This window comes from Taudactylus pleione, unplaced genomic scaffold, assembly GCF_031769625.1.
Source record: "Taudactylus pleione unplaced genomic scaffold, aTauple2 ptg000841l, whole genome shotgun sequence".
In the NCBI taxonomy this organism is placed as follows: Eukaryota; Metazoa; Chordata; class Amphibia; order Anura; family Myobatrachidae; genus Taudactylus; species Taudactylus pleione.
Genome location: NW_028285243.1, coordinates 45,592 through 72,261, shown reverse-complemented (window position 1 = coordinate 72,261; position 26,670 = coordinate 45,592). Strand labels below are relative to the sequence as shown.

Below are 26,670 nucleotides of genomic sequence, written 5' to 3'. Positions count from 1 at the left end.
GTCCAGGATCAAAAAAGAAGGTCAGTCACAGCAGGGCAACAGTCACTGTCCAGCATGGAGATAGAAGGCCAGTACCACTAGGGAACCGGGTACTGTCCAGCATGAAGATAGAAGGTCAGTACCATGGGGAACAGTCACTGTCCAGCATGAAGACAGAAGGTCAGTACCATGGGGAACGGTCACTGTCCAGCATAAAGACAGAAGGTCAGTACCACTAGGGAACGGTACTGTCCAGCATAAAGACAGAAGGTCAGTACCATGGGGAACGAGCACTGTCCAGCATAAAGACAGAAGGTCAGTACCACTAGGGAACGGGTACTGTCCAGCATAAAGACAGAAGGTCAGTACCATGGGGAACGGTCACTGTCCAGCATGAAGACTGAAGGTCAGTACCATGGGGAACGGTCACTGTCCAGCATGAAGACTGAAGGTCAGTACCATGGGGAACGGTCACTGTCCAGCATGAAGACTGAAGGTCAGTACCATGGGGAACGGTCACTGTCCAGCATGAAGACTGAAGGTCAGTACCATGGGGAACGGTCACTGTCCAGCATGAAGACTGAAGGTCAGTACCATGGGGAACGGTCACTGTCCAGCATAAAGACTGAAGGTCAGTACCACTAGGGAACGGTACTGTCCAGCATGAAGATAGAAGGTCAGTACCATGGGGAACGAGCACTGTCCAGCATAAAGACAGAAGGTCAGTACCACTAGGGAACGGGTACTGTCCAGCATAAAGATAGAAGGTCAGTACCATGGGGAAGGGTCACTGTCCAGCATGAAGATAGAAGGTCAGTACCACAGGGGAACGGTCACTGTCTAGCATAAAGACATAAGGTCAGTACCACAGGGGAACGGTCACTGTCCAGCATAAAGACAGGTCAGTACCATGGGGAATGGGTAATGTCCAGCATAAAGACAGAAGGTCAGTACCACTAGGGAACGGGTACTGTCCAGCATAAAGACAGAAGGTCAGTACCATGGGGAACGGTCACTGTCCAGCATGAAGACTGAAGGTCAGTACCATGGGGAACGGTCACTGTCCAGCATGAAGACTGAAGGTCAGTACCATGGGGAACGGTCACTGTCCAGCATAAAGACTGAAGGTCAGTACCACTAGGGAACGGTACTGTCCAGCATGAAGACAGAAGGTCAGTACCATGGGGAATGGTCACTGTCCAGCATGAAGACAGAAGGTCAGTACCACTAGGGAACGGTACTGTCCAGCATGAAGGCAGAAGGTCAGTACCACTAGGGAACGGGTACTGTCCAGCATGAAGACTGAAGGTCAGTACCATGGGGAACGGTCACTGTCCAGCATAAAGACTGAAGGTCAGTACCACTAGGGAACGGTACTGTCCAGCATGAAGACAGAAGGTCAGTACCATGGGGAATGGTCACTGTCCAGCATGAAGACAGAAGGTCAGTACCACTAGGGAACGGTACTGTCCAGCATGAAGGCAGAAGGTCAGTACCACTAGGGAACGGGTACTGTCCAGCATAAAGACAGAAGGTCAGTACCATGGGGAACGGTCACTGTCCAGCATGAAGACTGAAGGTCAGTACCATGGGGAACGGTCACTGTCCAGCATGAAGACTGAAGGTCAGTACCATGGGGAACGGTCACTGTCCAGCATAAAGACTGAAGGTCAGTACCACTAGGGAACGGTACTGTCCAGCATGAAGATAGAAGGTCAGTACCATGGGGAACGAGCACTGTCCAGCATAAAGACAGAAGGTCAGTACCACTAGGGAACGGGTACTGTCCAGCATAAAGACAGAAGGTCAGTACCACTAGGGAACGGGTACTGTCCAGCATAAAGACAGAAGGTCAGTACCATGGGGAACGGTCACTGTCCAGCATGAAGACTGAAGGTCAGTACCATGGGGAACGGTCACTGTCCAGCATGAAGACTGAAGGTCAGTACCATGGGGAACGGTCACTGTCCAGCATAAAGACAGAAGGTCAGTACCACTAGGGAACGGTACTGTCCAGCATGAAGACAGAAGGTCAGTACCATGGGGAACGAGCACTGTCCAGCATAAAGATAGAAGGTCAGTACCATGGGGAAGGGTCACTGTCCAGCATGAAGATAGAAGGTCAGTACCACAGGGGAACGGTCACTGTCTAGCATAAAGACATAAGGTCAGTACCACAGGGGAACGGTCACTGTCCAGCATAAAGACAGGTCAGTACCATGGGGAATGGGTAATGTCCAGCATAAAGACAGAAGGTCAGTACCACTAGGGAACGGGTACTGTCCAGCATGAAGACTGAAGGTCAGTACCATGGGGAACGGTCACTGTCCAGCATGAAGACTGAAGGTCAGTACCATGGGGAACGGTCACTGTCCAGCATAAAGACAGAAGGTCAGTACCACTAGGGAACGGTACTGTCCAGCATGAAGACAGAAGGTCAGTACCATGGGGAATGGTCACTGTCCAGCATGAAGACAGAAGGTCAGTACCACTAGGGAACGGTACTGTCCAGCATGAAGGCAGAAGGTCAGTACCACTAGGGAACGGTCACTGTCCAGCATGAAGATAGAAGGTCAGTACCATGGGGAACGAGCACTGTCCAGCATAAAGATAGAAGGTCAGTACCATGGGGAACGAGCACTGTCCAGCATAAAGACAGAAGGTCAGTACCATGGGGAACGGGTAATGTCCAGCATAAAGACAGAAGGTCAGTCCCACGGGGAACGGTCACTGTCCAGCATGAAGACAGAAGGTCAGTACCACAGGGGAACTTATGGGGAAATAAGTAAGTGTGAGGTTTAGTTTGGGAACACAAGGAGATTGCACATGGGAAATTGAGACTCTGGAAACCTCTTTAACTGTCTTACTATTGGGATTGTTTGTCCTAGAATATAGGTGCTAGGCAGTAATAGAATCGCTGTATCTAACCATATTATATGGCTCTGACACTATCCCCGGCCAGAGTGCAGAGGGGACGAGGGTCATGCTGAGAAAGGTCATTCCACCTGCCATTATAGGAAGGGGTCTTTAAGGTTAGAGCAGTTAAAGCTTGGGTAGGTGGGGTGCAGGAGTCTTATATACTGGACAACTTGTGCAATGGACGTAGCCTCACATTACTCCCGTAATAGCTCCACGGTCATAGAATGGACAACACAAAAAGCCACAACACCACTTAATGGCTCAACGAACACTCTAAATTACCCTGAAAGCAGATGGTGCCCTACGTCTATCATGGGACGTTTCTGTACGAGACAAAGCTAATTTTACCCTGCTCTCGTTTTAGACCCCATTTTACTACACTTCCAGTTTACACCACTCATGTGGAGAAGGGATGATGATGATGATGAAGTAGTCCTCCCTCTAAGACACGACAAGAGAACATGGGTGTGATTTTACATTGGGCACTACCATGTCGTGTTAGATAAATACCTACCAGGAGCCTCAGGAAACGCGGACGCGCGTATGACGGCAGGAACTCCACCACGTGGGTAAACACTCTATCCAAGTCCAGCTCGTGACCAGGACGCAGGGTGAAGGCGGCCATGCCCGTTCGGCCTTCATGTCCTAGTGAAAGAGCCGTGAGGAGAGACGCCTGTGATACATGCACGCGGCTGATGGCTGTAGACGACAGATAGAGGCGTACTCGCATTATTACCTGGAACAGTCACTCCGTACACATTGACCTCCAGGAAAAACTCCAGTCCGCTCATGATCTCAGACACTTCAGTGGTGGCCACGTTCTCCCCCTTCCACCTGCAGGCAGAGAGGTCATTACACGGATGTAAGGGTGAATGATTGGAGGGGGGGGAGAGAATCTTCGCTATCTACCTGTACGTATCTCCAGTCCGGTCTCGGAAGTACACAAACCCCAGGTCGTCCTGCATCATCAGGTCTCCCGTGTTAAAGTAACAGTCTCCGGCCCGAAAGACATCTCTCAGCAGCTTCTTCTCAGATAGCTCCCGGCTGCCCACATACCCCAGGAAGGGAGAGGTGGCGGTGACCGGGGAGACCAGCAGCCCTGTCTCTCCTGCAGGGGCACAAACACATGTATCACATATGTGTCAGCTAGGCTGGCTCCAGGCTAAGGGAACACAAAGCCCCATTACACAGAGAGGGACAGACCTGTGTCAGCGCGGATGCACCTCCCCTGCGCTCCTCTCACTGGCGCCCCCTCCTGGGTGTCAAACCGGATGAGGTCGAAGGGACAGAAACTCTTCATTATGGAAGAAAGGACAAAAATCTCAACCATGAAGAGGCGGGAGGCATCAAATTATGTTATGTCACGTTATGTAGCATTATGTCACGTCACGTTATGTAGCATTATGTCACGTCACGTTATGTAGCATTATGTCACGTCACGTTATGTAGCATTATGTCACGTCACGTTATGTAGCATTATGTCACGTCACGTTATGTAGCATTATGTCACGTCACGTTATGTAGCATTATGTCACGTCACGTTATGTAGCATTATGTCATGTCACGTTATTTAGCATTATGTCATGTCACGTTATGTCGTATTACGTCACGTCATGTTATGTAGCATTATGTTATGTCACGTTATGTCATGTCGCGTTATGTCATGTCGCGTAGCATTATGTCACGTCATATTATGTAGCATTATGTTATGTCACGTTATGTAGCATTATGTTCTGTAGTATTATGTTATGTCATGTCGCGTTAGGTAGCATTATGTTATGTCACGTTATGTCATGTCGTATTACGTCATGTTATGTAACATTATGTCACGTCACGTTATGTAACATTGTCACGTCACGTTATGTAGCATTATGTCACGTCACGTTATATCACATTATGTCACGTCACGTTATGTAGCATTATGTCATGTCACGTTATGTAGCATTATGTCATGTCACGTTATGTAGCATTGTCATGTCACGTTATGTCATGTCGCGTTATGTCATGTCGCGTTATGTCATGTCGCGTTATGTCATGTCGCGTTATGTCATGTCGTATTACGTCACGTCATGTAGCATTATGTCACGTCATATTATGTAGCATTATGTTATGTCACGTTATGTAGCATTATGTTATGTAGTATTATGTTATGTCATGTCGCATTATGTCATGTCGCGTTAGGTAGCATTATGTTATGTCACGTTATGTCATGTCGTATTACGTCATGTTATGTAGCATTATGTCATCATGTTATGTAGCATTATGTCACGTCACGTTATGTAGCATTATGTCACATCACGTTATGTCATGTCGTATTACGTTATGTAGCATTGTTATGTCACGTTATGTCATGTCGTATTACGTTATGTCACGTCACGTTATGTAGCATTATGTCACGTCACGTTATGTAGCATTATGTCACGTCACGTTATGTAGCATTGTCACGTCACGTTATGTAGCATTATGTCACGTCACGTTACGTAGCATTATGTCACGTCACGTTACGTAGCATTATGTCACGTCACGTTACGTAGCATTATGTCACGTCATGTTACGTAGCATTATGTCACGTCACGTTACGTAGCATTATGTCACATTATGTCACGTTATATCACATTATGTCACGTCACGTTATGTAGCATTATGTCACGTTATGTAGCATTACGTCATGTCACGTTATGTAATGTCGTATTACGTCACGTCACGTTATGTAATGTCGTATTACGTCACGTCATGTTATGTAGCATTATGTTATGTCACGTTATGTCATGTCGTGTTATGTCATGTCGTGTTATGTCATGTCGCGTTATGTCATGTCGTATTACGTCACGTCATGTAGCATTATGTCACGTCATATTATGTAGCATTATGTTATGTCACGTTATGTAGCATTATGTTATGTAGTATTATGTTATGTCATGTCGCGTTAGGTAGCATTATGTTAAGTCACGTTATGTCATGTCGTATTACGTTATGTCACGTTATGTTATGTAGCATTATGTTATGTCACGTTATGTAGCATTATGTCACGTCACGTTATGTCACGTCACGTCATGTAGCATTATGTCATGTCGCGTTATGTCATGTCGCATTACGTTATGTCACGTTATGTTATGTAGCATTGTTATGTCACGTTATGTAGCATTATGTTACGTCATGTTATGTAGCATTATGTCATGTCACGTTATGTAGCATTGTCATGTCACGTTATATCACGTTATGTAGCATTATGTTATGTCACGTTATGTCATGTCGTATTACGTCACGTCATGTAGCATTGTTATGTCACGTTATGTCATGTCGCATTACGTTATGTCAGGTTATGTTATGTAGCATTAGGTCACGTCACGTTATGTAGCATTAGGTCACGTCACGTTATGTAGCATTAGGTCACGTCACGTTATGTAGCATTAGGTCACGTCACGTTATGTAGCATTAGGTCACGTCACGTTATGTCATGTCGTATTACGGCACGTCATGTTATGTAGCATTATGTCATGTCACGTTATGTCATGTCGCATTACGTTATGTCACGTTATGTTATGTAGCATTATGTTACGTTATGTCATGTCGTATTACGTCACGTCATGTTATGTAGCATTGTTATGTCATGTCGCGTTATGTCATGTCGCGTTATGTTATGTAGCATTGTTATGTCACGTTATGTAGCATTATGTTATGTCACGTTATGTAGCATTATGTCACGTCACGTTATATCACATTGTCACGTCACGTTATGTAGCATTATGTCACGTCACGTTATGTAGCATTAGGTCACGTCACGTTATGTAGCATTAGGTCACGTCACGTTATGTAGCATTATGTCATGTCACATTACGTCACGTCATGTTATGTAGCATTATGTTATGTCACGTTATGTCATGTCGCATTACGTTATGTCACGTTGTTATGTAGCATTGTTATGTAGCATTATGTTATGTCACGTTATGTAGCATTATGTTATGTCACGTTATGTAGCATTATGTTATTTCACGTTATGTAGCATTATGTTATGTAGCATTATGTCATGTCACGTTATGTCATGTCGTATTACGTCACGTCATGTTATGTAGCATTGTTATGTCACGTTATGTTATGTAGCATTGTTATGTCACGTTATGTAGCATTATGTTACGTCATGTTATGTAGCATTATGTCACGTTATATCACGTTATGTAGCATTATGTTATGTCACGTTATGTCATGTCGTATTACGTCACGTCATGTAGCATTGTTATGTCACGTTATGTCATGTCGCATTACGTTATGTCAGGTTATGTTATGTAGCATTAGGTCACGTCACGTTATGTAGCATTAGGTCACGTCACGTTATGTAGCATTAGGTCACGTCACGTTATGTCATGTCGTATTACGGCACGTCATGTTATGTAGCATTATGTTATGTCACGTTATGTCATGTCGTATTACGTCACGTCATGTTATGTAGCATTATGTCATGTCACGTTATGTCATGTCGCGTTACGTTATGTCACGTTATGTTATGTAGCATTGTTATGGCACGTTATGTAGCATTATGTTATGTCACGTTATGTCATGTCGTATTACGGCACGTCATGTTATGTAGCATTATGTTATGTCACGTTATGTCATGTCGTATTAGGTCACGTCACGTTATGTAGCATTATGTTATGTCACGTTATGTCATGTCGCATTACGTTATGTCACGTTATGTTATGTAGCATTGTTATGTCACGTTATGTAGCATTATGTTATGTCACGTTATGTCATGTCGTATTACGTCACGTTATGTAGCATTAGGTCACGTCACGTTATGTAGCATTAGGTCACGTCACGTTATGTCATGTCGTATTACGGCACGTCATGTTATGTAGCATTATGTTATGTCACGTTATGTCATGTCGTATTACGTCACGTCATGTTATGTAGCATTATGTCATGTCATGTTATGTCATGTCGCGTTATGTCATGTCGCGTTATGTTATGTAGCATTGTTATGTCACGTTATGTAGCATTATGTTACGTCACGTTATGTAGCATTATGTCACGTTACATAACATTATGTCACGTCACGTTACGTAGCATTAGGTCACGTCACGTTACGTAGCATTAGGTCACGTCACGTTACGTAGCATTAGGTCACGTCACGTTACGTAGCATTAGGTCACGTCACGTTACGTAGCATTAGGTCACGTCACGTTACGTAGCATTAGGTCACGTCACGTTACGTAGCATTAGGTCACGTTACGTAGCATTAGGTCACGTCACGTAGCATTAGGTCACGTCACGTTGCATTAGGTCACGTCACGTTACGTAGCATTAGGTCACGTCACGTTACGTAGCATTAGGTCACGTCACGTTATGTAGCATTATGTCACGTCACGTTATGTAGCATTATGTCACGTCACGTTATGTAGCATTATGTCACGTCACGTTATGTAGCATTATGTCATGTCACGTTATTTAGCATTATGTCATGTCACGTTATGTCGTATTACGTCACGTCATGTTATGTAGCATTATGTTATGTCACGTTATGTCATGTCGCGTTATGTCATGTCGCGTAGCATTATGTCACGTCATATTATGTAGCATTATGTTATGTCACGTTATGTAGCATTATGTTCTGTAGTATTATGTTATGTCATGTCGCGTTAGGTAGCATTATGTTATGTCACGTTATGTCATGTCGTATTACGTCATGTTATGTAACATTATGTCACGTCACGTTATGTAACATTGTCACGTCACGTTATGTAGCATTATGTCACGTCACGTTATATCACATTATGTCACGTCACGTTATGTAGCATTATGTCATGTCACGTTATGTAGCATTATGTCATGTCACGTTATGTAGCATTGTCATGTCACGTTATGTCATGTCGCGTTATGTCATGTCGCGTTATGTCATGTCGCGTTATGTCATGTCGCGTTATGTCATGTCGTATTACGTCACGTCATGTAGCATTATGTCACGTCATATTATGTAGCATTATGTTATGTCACGTTATGTAGCATTATGTTATGTAGTATTATGTTATGTCATGTCGCATTATGTCATGTCGCGTTAGGTAGCATTATGTTATGTCACGTTATGTCATGTCGTATTACGTCATGTTATGTAGCATTATGTCATCATGTTATGTAGCATTATGTCACGTCACGTTATGTAGCATTATGTCACATCACGTTATGTCATGTCGTATTACGTTATGTAGCATTGTTATGTCACGTTATGTCATGTCGTATTACGTTATGTCACGTCACGTTATGTAGCATTATGTCACGTCACGTTATGTAGCATTATGTCACGTCACGTTATGTAGCATTGTCACGTCACGTTATGTAGCATTATGTCACGTCACGTTACGTAGCATTATGTCACGTCACGTTACGTAGCATTATGTCACGTCACGTTACGTAGCATTATGTCACGTCATGTTACGTAGCATTATGTCACGTCACGTTACGTAGCATTATGTCACATTATGTCACGTTATATCACATTATGTCACGTCACGTTATGTAGCATTATGTCACGTTATGTAGCATTACGTCATGTCACGTTATGTAATGTCGTATTACGTCACGTCACGTTATGTAATGTCGTATTACGTCACGTCATGTTATGTAGCATTATGTTATGTCACGTTATGTCATGTCGTGTTATGTCATGTCGTGTTATGTCATGTCGCGTTATGTCATGTCGTATTACGTCACGTCATGTAGCATTATGTCACGTCATATTATGTAGCATTATGTTATGTCACGTTATGTAGCATTATGTTATGTAGTATTATGTTATGTCATGTCGCGTTAGGTAGCATTATGTTAAGTCACGTTATGTCATGTCGTATTACGTTATGTCACGTTATGTTATGTAGCATTGTTATGTCACGTTATGTAGCATTATGTCACGTCACGTTATGTCACGTCACGTCATGTAGCATTATGTCATGTCGCGTTATGTCATGTCGCATTACGTTATGTCACGTTATGTTATGTAGCATTGTTATGTCACGTTATGTAGCATTATGTTACGTCATGTTATGTAGCATTATGTCATGTCACGTTATGTAGCATTGTCATGTCACGTTATATCACGTTATGTAGCATTATGTTATGTCACGTTATGTCATGTCGTATTACGTCACGTCATGTAGCATTGTTATGTCACGTTATGTCATGTCGCATTACGTTATGTCAGGTTATGTTATGTAGCATTAGGTCACGTCACGTTATGTAGCATTAGGTCACGTCACGTTATGTAGCATTAGGTCACGTCACGTTATGTAGCATTAGGTCACGTCACGTTATGTAGCATTAGGTCACGTCACGTTATGTCATGTCGTATTACGGCACGTCATGTTATGTAGCATTATGTCATGTCACGTTATGTCATGTCGCATTACGTTATGTCACGTTATGTTATGTAGCATTATGTTACGTTATGTCATGTCGTATTACGTCACGTCATGTTATGTAGCATTGTTATGTCATGTCGCGTTATGTCATGTCGCGTTATGTTATGTAGCATTGTTATGTCACGTTATGTAGCATTATGTTATGTCACGTTATGTAGCATTATGTCACGTCACGTTATATCACATTGTCACGTCACGTTATGTAGCATTATGTCACGTCACGTTATGTAGCATTAGGTCACGTCACGTTATGTAGCATTAGGTCACGTCACGTTATGTAGCATTATGTCATGTCACATTACGTCACGTCATGTTATGTAGCATTATGTTATGTCACGTTATGTCATGTCGCATTACGTTATGTCACGTTGTTATGTAGCATTGTTATGTAGCATTATGTTATGTCACGTTATGTAGCATTATGTTATGTCACGTTATGTAGCATTATGTTATTTCACGTTATGTAGCATTATGTTATGTAGCATTATGTCATGTCACGTTATGTCATGTCGTATTACGTCACGTCATGTTATGTAGCATTGTTATGTCACGTTATGTTATGTAGCATTGTTATGTCACGTTATGTAGCATTATGTTACGTCATGTTATGTAGCATTATGTCACGTTATATCACGTTATGTAGCATTATGTTATGTCACGTTATGTCATGTCGTATTACGTCACGTCATGTAGCATTGTTATGTCACGTTATGTCATGTCGCATTACGTTATGTCAGGTTATGTTATGTAGCATTAGGTCACGTCACGTTATGTAGCATTAGGTCACGTCACGTTATGTAGCATTAGGTCACGTCACGTTATGTCATGTCGTATTACGGCACGTCATGTTATGTAGCATTATGTTATGTCACGTTATGTCATGTCGTATTACGTCACGTCATGTTATGTAGCATTATGTCATGTCACGTTATGTCATGTCGCGTTACGTTATGTCACGTTATGTTATGTAGCATTGTTATGGCACGTTATGTAGCATTATGTTATGTCACGTTATGTCATGTCGTATTACGGCACGTCATGTTATGTAGCATTATGTTATGTCACGTTATGTCATGTCGTATTAGGTCACGTCACGTTATGTAGCATTATGTTATGTCACGTTATGTCATGTCGCATTACGTTATGTCACGTTATGTTATGTAGCATTGTTATGTCACGTTATGTAGCATTATGTTATGTCACGTTATGTCATGTCGTATTACGTCACGTTATGTAGCATTAGGTCACGTCACGTTATGTAGCATTAGGTCACGTCACGTTATGTCATGTCGTATTACGGCACGTCATGTTATGTAGCATTATGTTATGTCACGTTATGTCATGTCGTATTACGTCACGTCATGTTATGTAGCATTATGTCATGTCATGTTATGTCATGTCGCGTTATGTCATGTCGCGTTATGTTATGTAGCATTGTTATGTCACGTTATGTAGCATTATGTTACGTCACGTTATGTAGCATTATGTCACGTTACATAACATTATGTCACGTCACGTTACGTAGCATTAGGTCACGTCACGTTACGTAGCATTAGGTCACGTCACGTTACGTAGCATTAGGTCACGTCACGTTACGTAGCATTAGGTCACGTCACGTTACGTAGCATTAGGTCACGTCACGTTACGTAGCATTAGGTCACGTCACGTTACGTAGCATTAGGTCACGTCACGTAGCATTAGGTCACGTCACGTAGCATTAGGTCACGTCACGTTGCATTAGGTCACGTCACGTTACGTAGCATTAGGTCACGTCACGTTACGTAGCATTAGGTCACGTCACGTTATGTAGCATTATGTTATGTCACGTTATGTCATGTCGCATTACGTTATGTCACGTTATGTTATGTAGCATTGTTATGTAGCATTATGTTATGTCACGTTATGTAGCATTATGTTATGTCACGTTATGTAGCATTATGTCATGTCACGTTATGTAGCATTATGTTATGTCACGTTATGTAGCATTATGTCATGTCACGTTATGTCATGTCGTATTACGTCACGTCATGTTATGTAGCATTGTTATGTCACGTTATGTCATGTCACGTTATGTCATGTCGTATTACGTCACGTCACGTTATGTAGCATTGTTATGTCACGTTATGTAGCATTGTCACGTCACGTTATGTAGCATTATGTCACGTCGCGTTATGTAGCATTATGTCACGTCGCGTTATGTAGCATTATGTCACGTCGCGTTATGTAGCATTATGTCACGTCACGTTATGTAGCATTATGTCATGTCACGTTATGTCATGTCGTATTACGGCACGTCATGTTATGTAGCATTATGTTATGTCACGTTATGTCATGTCGTATTACGTCACGTCATGTTATGTAGCATTGTTATGTCACGTTATGTCATGTCGCGTTATGTCATGTCGCGTTATGTCATGTCGCGTTATGTCATGTCGCGTTATGTAGCATTATGTCATGTCACGTTATGTAGCATTATGTTATGTCACGTTATGTAGCATTATGTCATGTCACGTTATGTCATGTCGTATTACGTCACGTCATGTTATGTAGCATTGTTATGTCACGTTATGTCATGTCACGTTATGTCATGTCGTATTACGTCACGTCATGTTATGTAGCATTGTTATGTCACGTTATGTAGCATTATGTCATGTCACGTTATGTAGCATTATGTCACGTCGCGTTATGTAGCATTATGTCACGTCGCGTTATGTAGCATTATGTCACGTCGCGTTATGTAGCATTATGTCACGTCACGTTATGTAGCATTATGTCATGTCACGTTATGTCATGTCGTATTACGGCACGTCATGTTATGTAGCATTATGTTATGTCACGTTATGTCATGTCGTATTACGTCACGTCATGTTATGTAGCATTGTTATGTCACGTTATGTCATGTCGCGTTATGTCATGTCGCGTTATGTCATGTCGCGTTATGTAGCATTATGTCATGTCACGTTATGTAGCATTATGCTATGTCATGTCGTATTAAGTCACGTCATGTTATGTAGCATTGTTATGTCACGTTATGTCATGTCGCGTTATGTCATGTCGTATTAAGTCACGTCATGTAGCATTATGTCACGTCATGTTATGTAGCATTATGTTATGTCACGTTATGTAGCATTATGTTATGTCACGTTATGTCATGTCGTATTACGTCACGTCATGTTATGTAGCATTGTTATGTCACGTTATGTCATGTCGCATTACGTTACGTCACGTTATGTTATGTAGCATTATGTTACGTCACGTTATGTAGCATTAGGTCACGTCACGTTATGTCATGTCGTATTACGTCACGTCATGTAGCATTGTTATGTCACGTTATGTCATCTCGCATTACGTTATGTCACGTTATGTTATGTAGCATTATGTTATGTCACGTTATGTAGCATTATGTCATTTCACGTTATGTAGCATTATGTCATGTCACGTTATGTAGCATTATGTTACGTCACGTTATGTAGCATTAGGGCACGTCACGTTATGTAGCATTAGGGCACGTCACGTTATTTAGCATTATGTCATGTCATGTTATGTCATGTCGTATTACGTCACGTCATGTTATGTAGCATTATGTTATGTCGTTTTATGTCATGTCACATTACGTTATGTCACGTTATGTAGCATTGTTACGTCACGTTATGTAGCATTATGTTATGTCACGTTATATCACATTGTCATGTCACGTTATGTAGCATTATGTCATGTCACGTTATGTAGCATTGTCATGTCACGTTATGTAGCATTATGTCATGTCACGTTATATCACAGTATGTTATGTCACGTCGCATTATGTTATGTTATGTAGCATTAGGTTATGTGACGTTATGTCATGTAGCATTATGTTATGTCCCGAAGTATTATGTTAAATCATGTTATGTAGCATTATATTATGTCACGTTATGTAGCATTATATTATGTCACGTTATGTTATGTAGCATTATGTTATATCATGTCATGTAGCATTATGTCACGTCACGTTATGTTATGTAGCATTATGTTATGTCACGTTATGTAGCATTATGTTATGTCACGTTATGTAGCATTATGTCACGTTATGTAGCATTATGTTATGTCCGGTAGCATTATGTCATGTCGCATTATGTTATGTCATGTTATGTCATGTCGCATTACGTTATGTTATGTAGCATTATGTTATATCATGTCATGTCGCATTACGTTATGTTATGTAGCATTATGTTATATCATGTTATGTCGCATTGTTGTGTCACGTTATGTCATGTCGCATTAGGTTATGTCACGTTATGTTGCATTGTTGTCACGTTAGGTCATGTCGCATTATGTTACGTCACGTTATGTAGCATTATGTCATGTTATGTAGCATTATATCATGTCACGTTATGTAGCATTAAGTCATGTCACGTTATGTCGTGTCACGTTATGTAGCATTATGTCATGTTAAGTTATGTAGCAATGTTGTGTCACGTTATGTTATGTCACGTTATGTTGCATTGTTGCCACGTTATGTCGCATTATGTCATGTTATGTCGCATTGTTATGTCACGTTATGTCATGTCGCATTGTTGTGTCACGTTATGTCATGTCGCATTAGGTTGTGTCACGTTAGGTAGCATTATGTCACGTTATGTCATGTCGCATTAGGTTGTGTCACGTTATGTCATGTCGCACTGTTGTGTCACGTTATGTCATGTCGCACTGTTGTGTCACGTTATGTCATGTCGCACTGTTGTGTCACGTTATGTCATGTCGCACTGTTGTGTCACGTTAGGTCATGTCGCACTGTTGTGTCACGTTAGGTCATGTCGCACTGTTGTGTCACGTTAGGTCATGTCGCACTGTTGTGTCACGTTATGTCATGTAGCATTGTTATGTCACGTTATGTCATGTCGCATTACGTTATGTCACGTTATGTTATGTAGCATTGTTATGTAGCATTATGTTACGTCACGTTATGTAGCATTATGTTATGTCACGTTATGTAGCATTATGTTATTTCACGTTATGTAGCATTATGTCACGTCACGTTATCTAACATTATGTCATGTCACGTTATGTCATGTCGTATTACGGCACGTCATGTTATGTAGCATTATGTCATGTCACGTTATGTCATGTCGTATTACGTCACGTCATGTTATGTAGCATTGTTATGTCACGTTATGTCATGTCACGTTATGTCATGTCGTATTACGTCACGTCATGTTATGTAGCATTGTTATGTCACGTTATGTAGCATTATGTCACGTCACGTTATGTCATGTCGTATTACGTCACGTCATGTTATGTAGCATTATGTCATGTCACGTTATGTCATGTCGCGTTACGTTATGTCACGTTATGTTATGTAGCATTGTTATGGCACGTTATGTAGCATTATGTTATGTCACGTTATGTCATGTCGTATTACGGCACGTCATGTTATGTAGCATTATGTTATGTCACGTTATGTCATGTCGTATTAGGTCACGTCACGTTATGTAGCATTATGTTATGTCACGTTATGTCATGTCGCATTACGTTATGTCACGTTATGTTATGTAGCATTGTTATGTCACGTTATGTAGCATTATGTTATGTCACGTTATGTCATGTCGTATTACGTCACGTTATGTAGCATTAGGTCACGTCACGTTATGTAGCATTAGGTCACGTCACGTTATGTCATGTCGTATTACGGCACGTCATGTTATGTAGCATTATGTTATGTCACGTTATGTCATGTCGTATTACGTCACGTCATGTTATGTAGCATTATGTCATGTCATGTTATGTCATGTCGCGTTATGTCATGTCGCGTTATGTTATGTAGCATTGTTATGTCACGTTATGTAGCATTATGTTACGTCACGTTATGTAGCATTATGTCACGTTACATAACATTATGTCACGTCACGTTACGTAGCATTAGGTCACGTCACGTTACGTAGCATTAGGTCACGTCACGTTACGTAGCATTAGGTCACGTCACGTTACGTAGCATTAGGTCACGTCACGTTACGTAGCATTAGGTCACGTCACGTTACGTAGCATTAGGTCACGTCACGTTACGTAGCATTAGGTCACGTTACGTAGCATTAGGTCACGTCACGTAGCATTAGGTCACGTCACGTTGCATTAGGTCACGTCACGTTACGTAGCATTAGGTCACGTCACGTTACGTAGCATTAGGTCACGTCACGTTATGTAGCATTATGTCACGTCACGTTATGTAGCATTATGTCACGTCACGTTATGTAGCATTATGTCACGTCACGTTATGTAGCATTATGTCATGTCACGTTATTTAGCATTATGTCATGTCACGTTATGTCGTATTACGTCACGTCATGTTATGTAGCATTATGTTATGTCACGTTATGTCATGTCGCGTTATGTCATGTCGCGTAGCATTATGTCACGTCATATTATGTAGCATTATGTTATGTCACGTTATGTAGCATTATGTTCTGTAGTATTATGTTATGTCATGTCGCGTTAGGTAGCATTATGTTATGTCACGTTATGTCATGTCGTATTACGTCATGTTATGTAACATTATGTCACGTCACGTTATGTAACATTGTCACGTCACGTTATGTAGCATTATGTCACGTCACGTTATATCACATTATGTCACGTCACGTTATGTAGCATTATGTCATGTCACGTTATGTAGCATTATGTCATGTCACGTTATGTAGCATTGTCATGTCACGTTATGTCATGTCGCGTTATGTCATGTCGCGTTATGTCATGTCGCGTTATGTCATGTCGCGTTATGTCATGTCGTATTACGTCACGTCATGTAGCATTATGTCACGTCATATTATGTAGCATTATGTTATGTCACGTTATGTAGCATTATGTTATGTAGTATTATGTTATGTCATGTCGCATTATGTCATGTCGCGTTAGGTAGCATTATGTTATGTCACGTTATGTCATGTCGTATTACGTCATGTTATGTAGCATTATGTCATCATGTTATGTAGCATTATGTCACGTCACGTTATGTAGCATTATGTCACATCACGTTATGTCATGTCGTATTACGTTATGTAGCATTGTTATGTCACGTTATGTCATGTCGTATTACGTTATGTCACGTCACGTTATGTAGCATTATGTCACGTCACGTTATGTAGCATTATGTCACGTCACGTTATGTAGCATTGTCACGTCACGTTATGTAGCATTATGTCACGTCACGTTACGTAGCATTATGTCACGTCACGTTACGTAGCATTATGTCACGTCACGTTACGTAGCATTATGTCACGTCATGTTACGTAGCATTATGTCACGTCACGTTACGTAGCATTATGTCACATTATGTCACGTTATATCACATTATGTCACGTCACGTTATGTAGCATTATGTCACGTTATGTAGCATTACGTCATGTCACGTTATGTAATGTCGTATTACGTCACGTCACGTTATGTAATGTCGTATTACGTCACGTCATGTTATGTAGCATTATGTTATGTCACGTTATGTCATGTCGTGTTATGTCATGTCGTGTTATGTCATGTCGCGTTATGTCATGTCGTATTACGTCACGTCATGTAGCATTATGTCACGTCATATTATGTAGCATTATGTTATGTCACGTTATGTAGCATTATGTTATGTAGTATTATGTTATGTCATGTCGCGTTAGGTAGCATTATGTTAAGTCACGTTATGTCATGTCGTATTACGTTATGTCACGTTATGTTATGTAGCATTGTTATGTCACGTTATGTAGCATTATGTCACGTCACGTTATGTCACGTCACGTCATGTAGCATTATGTCATGTCGCGTTATGTCATGTCGCATTACGTTATGTCACGTTATGTTATGTAGCATTGTTATGTCACGTTATGTAGCATTATGTTACGTCATGTTATGTAGCATTATGTCATGTCACGTTATGTAGCATTGTCATGTCACGTTATATCACGTTATGTAGCATTATGTTATGTCACGTTATGTCATGTCGTATTACGTCACGTCATGTAGCATTGTTATGTCACGTTATGTCATGTCGCATTACGTTATGTCAGGTTATGTTATGTAGCATTAGGTCACGTCACGTTATGTAGCATTAGGTCACGTCACGTTATGTAGCATTAGGTCACGTCACGTTATGTAGCATTAGGTCACGTCACGTTATGTAGCATTAGGTCACGTCACGTTATGTCATGTCGTATTACGGCACGTCATGTTATGTAGCATTATGTCATGTCACGTTATGTCATGTCGCATTACGTTATGTCACGTTATGTTATGTAGCATTATGTTACGTTATGTCATGTCGTATTACGTCACGTCATGTTATGTAGCATTGTTATGTCATGTCGCGTTATGTTATGTAGCATTGTTATGTCACGTTATGTAGCATTATGTTATGTCACGTTATGTAGCATTATGTCACGTCACGTTATATCACATTGTCACGTCACGTTATGTAGCATTATGTCACGTCACGTTATGTAGCATTAGGTCACGTCACGTTATGTAGCATTAGGTCACGTCACGTTATGTAGCATTATGTCATGTCACATTACGTCACGTCATGTTATGTAGCATTATGTTATGTCACGTTATGTCATGTCGCATTACGTTATGTCACGTTGTTATGTAGCATTGTTATGTAGCATTATGTTATGTCACGTTATGTAGCATTATGTTATGTCACGTTATGTAGCATTATGTTATTTCACGTTATGTAGCATTATGTTATGTAGCATTATGTCATGTCACGTTATGTCATGTCGTATTACGTCACGTCATGTTATGTAGCATTGTTATGTCACGTTATGTTATGTAGCATTGTTATGTCACGTTATGTAGCATTATGTTACGTCATGTTATGTAGCATTATGTCACGTTATATCACGTTATGTAGCATTATGTTATGTCACGTTATGTCATGTCGTATTACGTCACGTCATGTAGCATTGTTATGTCACGTTATGTCATGTCGCATTACGTTATGTCAGGTTATGTTATGTAGCATTAGGTCACGTCACGTTATGTAGCATTAGGTCACGTCACGTTATGTAGCATTAGGTCACGTCACGTTATGTCATGTCGTATTACGGCACGTCATGTTATGTAGCATTATGTTATGTCACGTTATGTCATGTCGTATTACGTCACGTCATGTTATGTAGCATTATGTCATGTCACGTTATGTCATGTCGCGTTACGTTATGTCACGTTATGTTATGTAGCATTGTTATGGCACGTTATGTAGCATTATGTTATGTCACGTTATGTCATGTCGTATTACGGCACGTCATGTTATGTAGCATTATGTTATGTCACGTTATGTCATGTCGTATTAGGTCACGTCACGTTATGTAGCATTATGTTATGTCACGTTATGTCATGTCGCATTACGTTATGTCACGTTATGTTATGTAGCATTGTTATGTCACGTTATGTAGCATTATGTTATGTCACGTTATGTCATGTCGTATTACGTCACGTTATGTAGCATTAGGTCACGTCACGTTATGTAGCATTAGGTCACGTCACGTTATGTCATGTCGTATTACGGCACGTCATGTTATGTAGCATTATGTTATGTCACGTTATGTCATGTCGTATTACGTCACGTCATGTTATGTAGCATTATGTCATGTCATGTTATGTCATGTCGCGTTATGTCATGTCGCGTTATGTTATGTAGCATTGTTATGTCACGTTATGTAGCATTATGTTACGTCACGTTATGTAGCATTATGTCACGTTACATAACATTATGTCACGTCACGTTACGTAGCATTAGGTCACGTCACGTTACGTAGCATTAGGTCACGTCACGTTACGTAGCATTAGGTCACGTCACGTTACGTAGCATTAGGTCACGTCACGTTACGTAGCATTAGGTCACGTCACGTTACGTAGCATTAGGTCACGTCACGTTACGTAGCATTAGGTCACGTTACGTAGCATTAGGTCACGTCACGTAGCATTAGGTCACGTCACGTTGCATTAGGTCACGTCACGTTACGTAGCATTAGGTCACGTCACGTTACGTAGCATTAGGTCACGTCACGTTATGTAGCATTATGTTATGTCACGTTATGTCATGTCGCATTACGTTATGTCACGTTATGTTATGTAGCATTGTTATGTAGCATTATGTTATGTCACGTTATGTAGCATTATGTTATGTCACGTTATGTAGCATTATGTCATGTCACGTTATGTAGCATTATGTTATGTCACGTTATGTAGCATTATGTCATGTCACGTTATGTCATGTCGTATTACGTCACGTCATGTTATGTAGCATTGTTATGTCACGTTATGTCATGTCACGTTATGTCATGTCGTATTACGTCACGTCACGTTATGTAGCATTGTTATGTCACGTTATGTAGCATTATGTCATGTCACGTTATGTAGCATTATGTCACGTCGCGTTATGTAGCATTATGTCACGTCGCGTTATGTAGCATTATGTCACGTCGCGTTATGTAGCATTATGTCACGTCACGTTATGTAGCATTATGTCATGTCACGTTATGTCATGTCGTATTACGGCACGTCATGTTATGTAGCATTATGTTATGTCACGTTATGTCATGTCGTATTACGTCACGTCATGTTATGTAGCATTGTTATGTCACGTTATGTCATGTCGCGTTATGTCATGTCGCGTTATGTCATGTCGCGTTATGTCATGTCGCGTTATGTAGCATTATGTCATGTCACGTTATGTAGCATTATGTTATGTCACGTTATGTAGCATTATGTCATGTCACGTTATGTCATGTCGTATTACGTCACGTCATGTTATGTAGCATTGTTATGTCACGTTATGTCATGTCACGTTATGTCATGTCGTATTACGTCACGTCATGTTATGTAGCATTGTTATGTCACGTTATGTAGCATTATGTCATGTCACGTTATGTAGCATTATGTCACGTCGCGTTATGTAGCATTATGTCACGTCGCGTTATGTAGCATTATGTCACGTCGCGTTATGTAGCATTATGTCACGTCACGTTATGTAGCATTATGTCATGTCACGTTATGTCATGTCGTATTACGGCACGTCATGTTATGTAGCATTATGTTATGTCACGTTATGTCATGTCGTATTACGTCACGTCATGTTATGTAGCATTGTTATGTCACGTTATGTCATGTCGCGTTATGTCATGTCGCGTTATGTCATGTCGCGTTATGTAGCATTATGTCATGTCACGTTATGTAGCATTATGCTATGTCATGTCGTATTAAGTCACGTCATGTTATGTAGCATTGTTATGTCACGTTATGTCATGTCGCGTTATGTCATGTCGTATTAAGTCACGTCATGTAGCATTATGTCACGTCATGTTATGTAGCATTATGTTATGTCACGTTATGTAGCATTATGTTATGTCACGTTATGTCATGTCGTATTACGTCACGTCATGTTATGTAGCATTGTTATGTCACGTTATGTCATGTCGCGTTATGTCATGTCGTATTAAGTCACGTCATGTAGCATTATGTCACGTCATGTTATGTAGCATTATGTTATGTCACGTTATGTAGCATTATGTTATGTCACGTTATGTCATGTCGTATTACGTCACGTCATGTTATGTAGCATTGTTATGTCACGTTATGTCATGTCGCATTACGTTACGTCACGTTATGTCATGTCGCATTACGTTACGTCACGTTATGTTATGTAGCATTATGTTACGTCACGTTATGTAGCATTAGGTCACGTCACGTTATGTCATGTCGTATTACGTCACGTCATGTAGCATTGTTATGTCACGTTATGTCATCTCGCATTACGTTATGTCACGTTATGTTATGTAGCATTATGTTATGTCACGTTATTTAGCATTATGTTATGTCACGTTATGTAGCATTATGTCATGTCACGTTATGTAGCATTATGTTACGTCACGTTATGTAGTATTAGGGCACGTCACGTTATGTAGCATTAGGTCACGTCACGTTATGTAGCATTATGTCATGTCATGTTATGTCATGTCGTATTACGTCACGTCATGTTATGTAGCATTATGTTATGTCGTTTTATGTCATGTCACATTATGTTATGTCACGTTATGTTATGTAGCATTGTTACGTCACGTTATGTAGCATTATGTTATGTCACGTTATATCACATTGTCATGTCACGTTATGTAGCATTATGTCATGTCACGTTATGTAGCATTATGTCATGTCACGTTATGTAGCATTATGTCATGTCACGTTATATCACAGTATGTTATGTCACGTCGCATTATGTTATGTTATGTAGCATTAGGTTATGTGACGTTATGTAGCATTATGTTATGTCACGTTATGTCATGTAGCATTATGTTATGTCCCGAAGTATTATGTTAAATCATGTTATGTAGCATTATATTATGTCACGTTATGTAGCATTATATTATGTCACGTTATGTTATGTAGCATTATGTTATATCATGTCATGTTGCATTATGTTATGTCACGTTATGTAGCATTATGTCACGTCACGTTATGTTATGTAGCATTATGTTATGTCACGTTATGTAGCATTATGTTATGTCCGGTAGCATTATGTTATGTCACGTTATGTAGCATTATGTCATGTCGCATTATGTTATGTCATGTTATGTCATGTCGCATTACGTTATGTTATGTAGCATTATGTTATATCATGTCATGTCGCATTACGTTATGTTATGTAGCATTATGTTATATCATGTTATGTCATGTTATGTAGCATTGTTGTGTCACGTTATGTCATGTCGCATTAGGTTATGTCACGTTATGTTGCATTGTTGTCACGTTAGGTCATGTCGCATTATGTTACGTCACGTTATGTAGCATTATGTCATGTTATGTAGCATTATATCATGTCACGTTATGTAGCATTAAGTCATGTCACGTTATGTCGTGTCACGTTATGTAGCATTATGTCATGTTAAGTTATGTAGCAATGTTGTGTCACGTTATGTTATGTCACGTTATGTCGCATTATGTCATGTTATGTCGCATTGTTATGTCACGTTATGTCATGTCGCATTAGGTTGTGTCACGTTAGGTAGCATTATGTCACGTCGCATTGTTGTGTCACGTTATGTCACGTCGCATTAGGTTGTGTCACGTTATGTCATGTCGCACTGTTGTGTCACGTTATGTCATGTCGCATTAGGTTGTGTCACGTTATGTCATGTCGCACTGTTGTGTCACGTTATGTCATGTCGCACTGTTGTGTCACGTTATGTCATGTCGCACTGTTGTGTCACGTTAGGTCATGTCGCATTGTTGTGTCACGTTAGGTCATGTCGCACTGTTGTGTCACGTTATGTCATGTCGCATTGTTATGTCATGTCGCACTGTTGTGTCACGTTATGTCATGTAGCATTAGGTTATGTCACATTATGTCATGTCGCATTAGGTTATGTTGTGTCACGTTATGTCATGTCGCACTGTTGTCACGTTATGTCATGTCGCATTGTTATGTCACGTTATGTCATGTCGCATTGTTGTGTCACGTTATGTCATGTCGCATTGTTGTGTCACGTTATGTCATGTCGCACTGTTGTGTCACGTTATGTCATGTCGCACTGTTGTGTCACGTTATGTCATGTCGCACTGTTGTCATGTTATGTAGCATTAGGTTATGTCACATTATGTCATGTCGCACTGTTGTCACGTTATGTCATGTCGCACTGTTGTGTCACGTTATGTCATGTCGCACTGTTGTGTCACGTTAGGTCATGTCGCATTGTTGTCACGTTATGTCATGTCGCATTGTTATGTCACGTTATGTCATGTCGCACTGTTGTGTCACGTTATGTCATGTAGCATTAGGTTATGTCACATTATGTCATGTCGCATTAGGTTATGTTGTGTCACGTTATGTCATGTAGCATTGTTGTGTCACGTTAGGTCATGTCGCACTGTTGTCACGTTATGTCATGTCGCATTGTTATGTCACGTTATGTCATGTCGCATTGTTATGTCACGTTATGTCATGTCGCATTGTTATGTCACGTTATGTCATGTCGCATTAGGTTGTGTCACGTTATGTCATGTCGCACTGTTGTGTCACGTTATGTCATGTCGCACTGTTGTGTCACGTTATGTCATGTCGCACTGTTGTGTCACGTTAAGTCATGTCGCACTGTTGTCATGTTATGTCATGTAGCATTAGTTAATGTCACATTATGTCATGTCGCACTGTTGTCATGTTATGTCATGTAGCATTATGTTATGTCACGTTATGTCATGTCGCACTGTTGTCACGTTATGTCATGTCGCACTGTTGTGTCACGTTAGGTCATGTCGCATTGTTGTGTCACGTTAGGTCATGTCGCACTGTTGTGTCACGTTATGTCATGTCGCACTGTTATGTCACGTTATGTCATGTCGCACTGTTGTGTCACGTTAGGTCATGTTGCACTGTTGTGTCACGTTATGTCATGTAGCATTAGGTTATGTCACATTATGTCATGTCGCATTAGGTTATGTTGTGTCACGTTATGTCATGTAGCATTGTTGTGTCACGTTAGGTCATGTCGCACTGTTGTCACGTTATGTCATGTCGCATTGTTATGTCACGTTATGTCATGTCGCATTGTTATGTCACGTTATGTCATGTCGCATTAGGTTGTGTCACGTTATGTCATGTCGCACTGTTGTGTCACGTTATGTCATGTCGCACTGTTGTGTCACGTTATGTCATGTCGCACTGTTGTCATGTTATGTCATGTAGCATTAGGTTATGTCACATTATGTCATGTCGCACTGTTGTCATGTTATGTCATGTAGCATTATGTTATGTCACGTTATGTCATGTCGCACTGTTGTGTCACGTTATGTCATGTCGCACTGTTGTGTCACGTTATGTCATGTCGCACTGTTGTCACGTTATGTCATGTCGCACTGTTGTCACGTTATGTCATGTAGCATTAGGTTATGTCACGTTATGTCATGTCGCACTGTTGTCACGTTATGTCATGTCGCGCTGTTGTCACGTTATGTCATGTCGCACTGTTGTGTCACGTTATGTCATGTCGCGCTGTTGTCACGTTATGTCATGTAGCATTAGGTTATGTCACGTTATGTCATGTAGCATTAGGTTATGTCACGTTATGTCATGTAGCATTAGGTTATGTCACGTTATGTCATGTAGCATTAGGTTATGTCACGTTATGTCATGTAGCATTAGGTTATGTCACGTTATGTCATGTAGCATTAGGTTATGTCACGTTATGTCATGTAGCATTAGGTTATGTCACGTAGCATTATGTTATGTCACGTTATGTCATGTAGCATTAGGTTATGTCACGTTATGTCATGTAGCATTATGTTATGTCACGTTATGTCATGTAGCATTAGGTTATGTCACGTTATGTCATGTAGCATTAGGTTATGTCACATTATGTCATGTAGCATTAGGTTATGTCACATTATGTCATGTAGCATTAGGTTATGTCACATTATGTCATGTAGCATTAGGTTATGTCACATTATGTCATGTAGCATTAGGTTATAGAACTATTGATCTAGGTGCTCAATTTTTATAACATATAGATTTCTCTAATATTAATATGTATATTATTAATATAATGAATACTGAATTTGAGCTGCATTTCCTCAAAACAATTGTGACATGACAGAACAATAGTATACAGCAATCAAGGCTCCGTTGTCTATAGATAAATCCATTTAATATATTGCTTACAATTAATAGATGTAGTATAAATATCTCTCATATTATATGCACATAAATGTACAATGCATATTAAATGATATGATATAAAAATAAACAATAAAAATAATTATTGGTAATGTGTGTGTGTATATAAAATTGTTAATTACCCAGACATATATTGCATTGTAAACAATTCAATTTATAAAAATATTTCTTTTATGTGTGCAAACATCATATAAACTGCAATATTGTGCACTAGCGGTGGGAAGTAATCCAGTAATCGTTCCACAAGTTATCCAATGAGAATGATTTTAGTAAGTGAACAAGCTGTGATGTAGCCAAGTATGGTTCCAAAATACCTGCAATAATGTGTATATATACTATTACTGACCTCTGTATTATACAGCGTCCCCGTTACTATACACACTATTACTGACCTCTCTATTATACAGCGTCCCCGTTACTATACACACTATTACTGACCTCTCTATTATACAGCGTCCCCGTTACTATATACACTATTACTGACCTCTCTATTATACAGCGTCCCCGTTACTATACACACTATTACTGACCTCTCTATTATACAGCGTCCCCGTTACTATACACACTATTACTGACCTCTCTATTATACAGCGTCCCCGTTACTATACACACTATTACTGACCTCTCTATTATACACCGTCCCCTTTACTATATATACTTATTACTGACCTCTCTATTATACAG

The 26,670-nt window shown here is 40.3% G+C and overlaps 1 protein-coding gene across 1 annotated transcript in view; it reads right to left on the bottom strand.

The window, feature by feature from the left end:
* The window catches only part of SLC27A3 (solute carrier family 27 member 3), a 44,078-nt gene that overhangs the window by 2,032 nt on the left and 15,376 nt on the right, over positions 1 to 26,670 (bottom strand). The window contains exons 5-8 of the mRNA XM_088458513.1: positions 4,102 to 4,192; positions 3,808 to 4,006; positions 3,635 to 3,732; positions 3,413 to 3,543 (exon numbers count right to left, since the gene is read on the bottom strand). Coding sequence (XP_088314639.1) covers positions 3,413 to 3,543; positions 3,635 to 3,732; positions 3,808 to 4,006; positions 4,102 to 4,192 — 519 coding nt within the window. The remainder of the gene's footprint in view (positions 1 to 3,412; positions 3,544 to 3,634; positions 3,733 to 3,807; positions 4,007 to 4,101; positions 4,193 to 26,670) is intronic.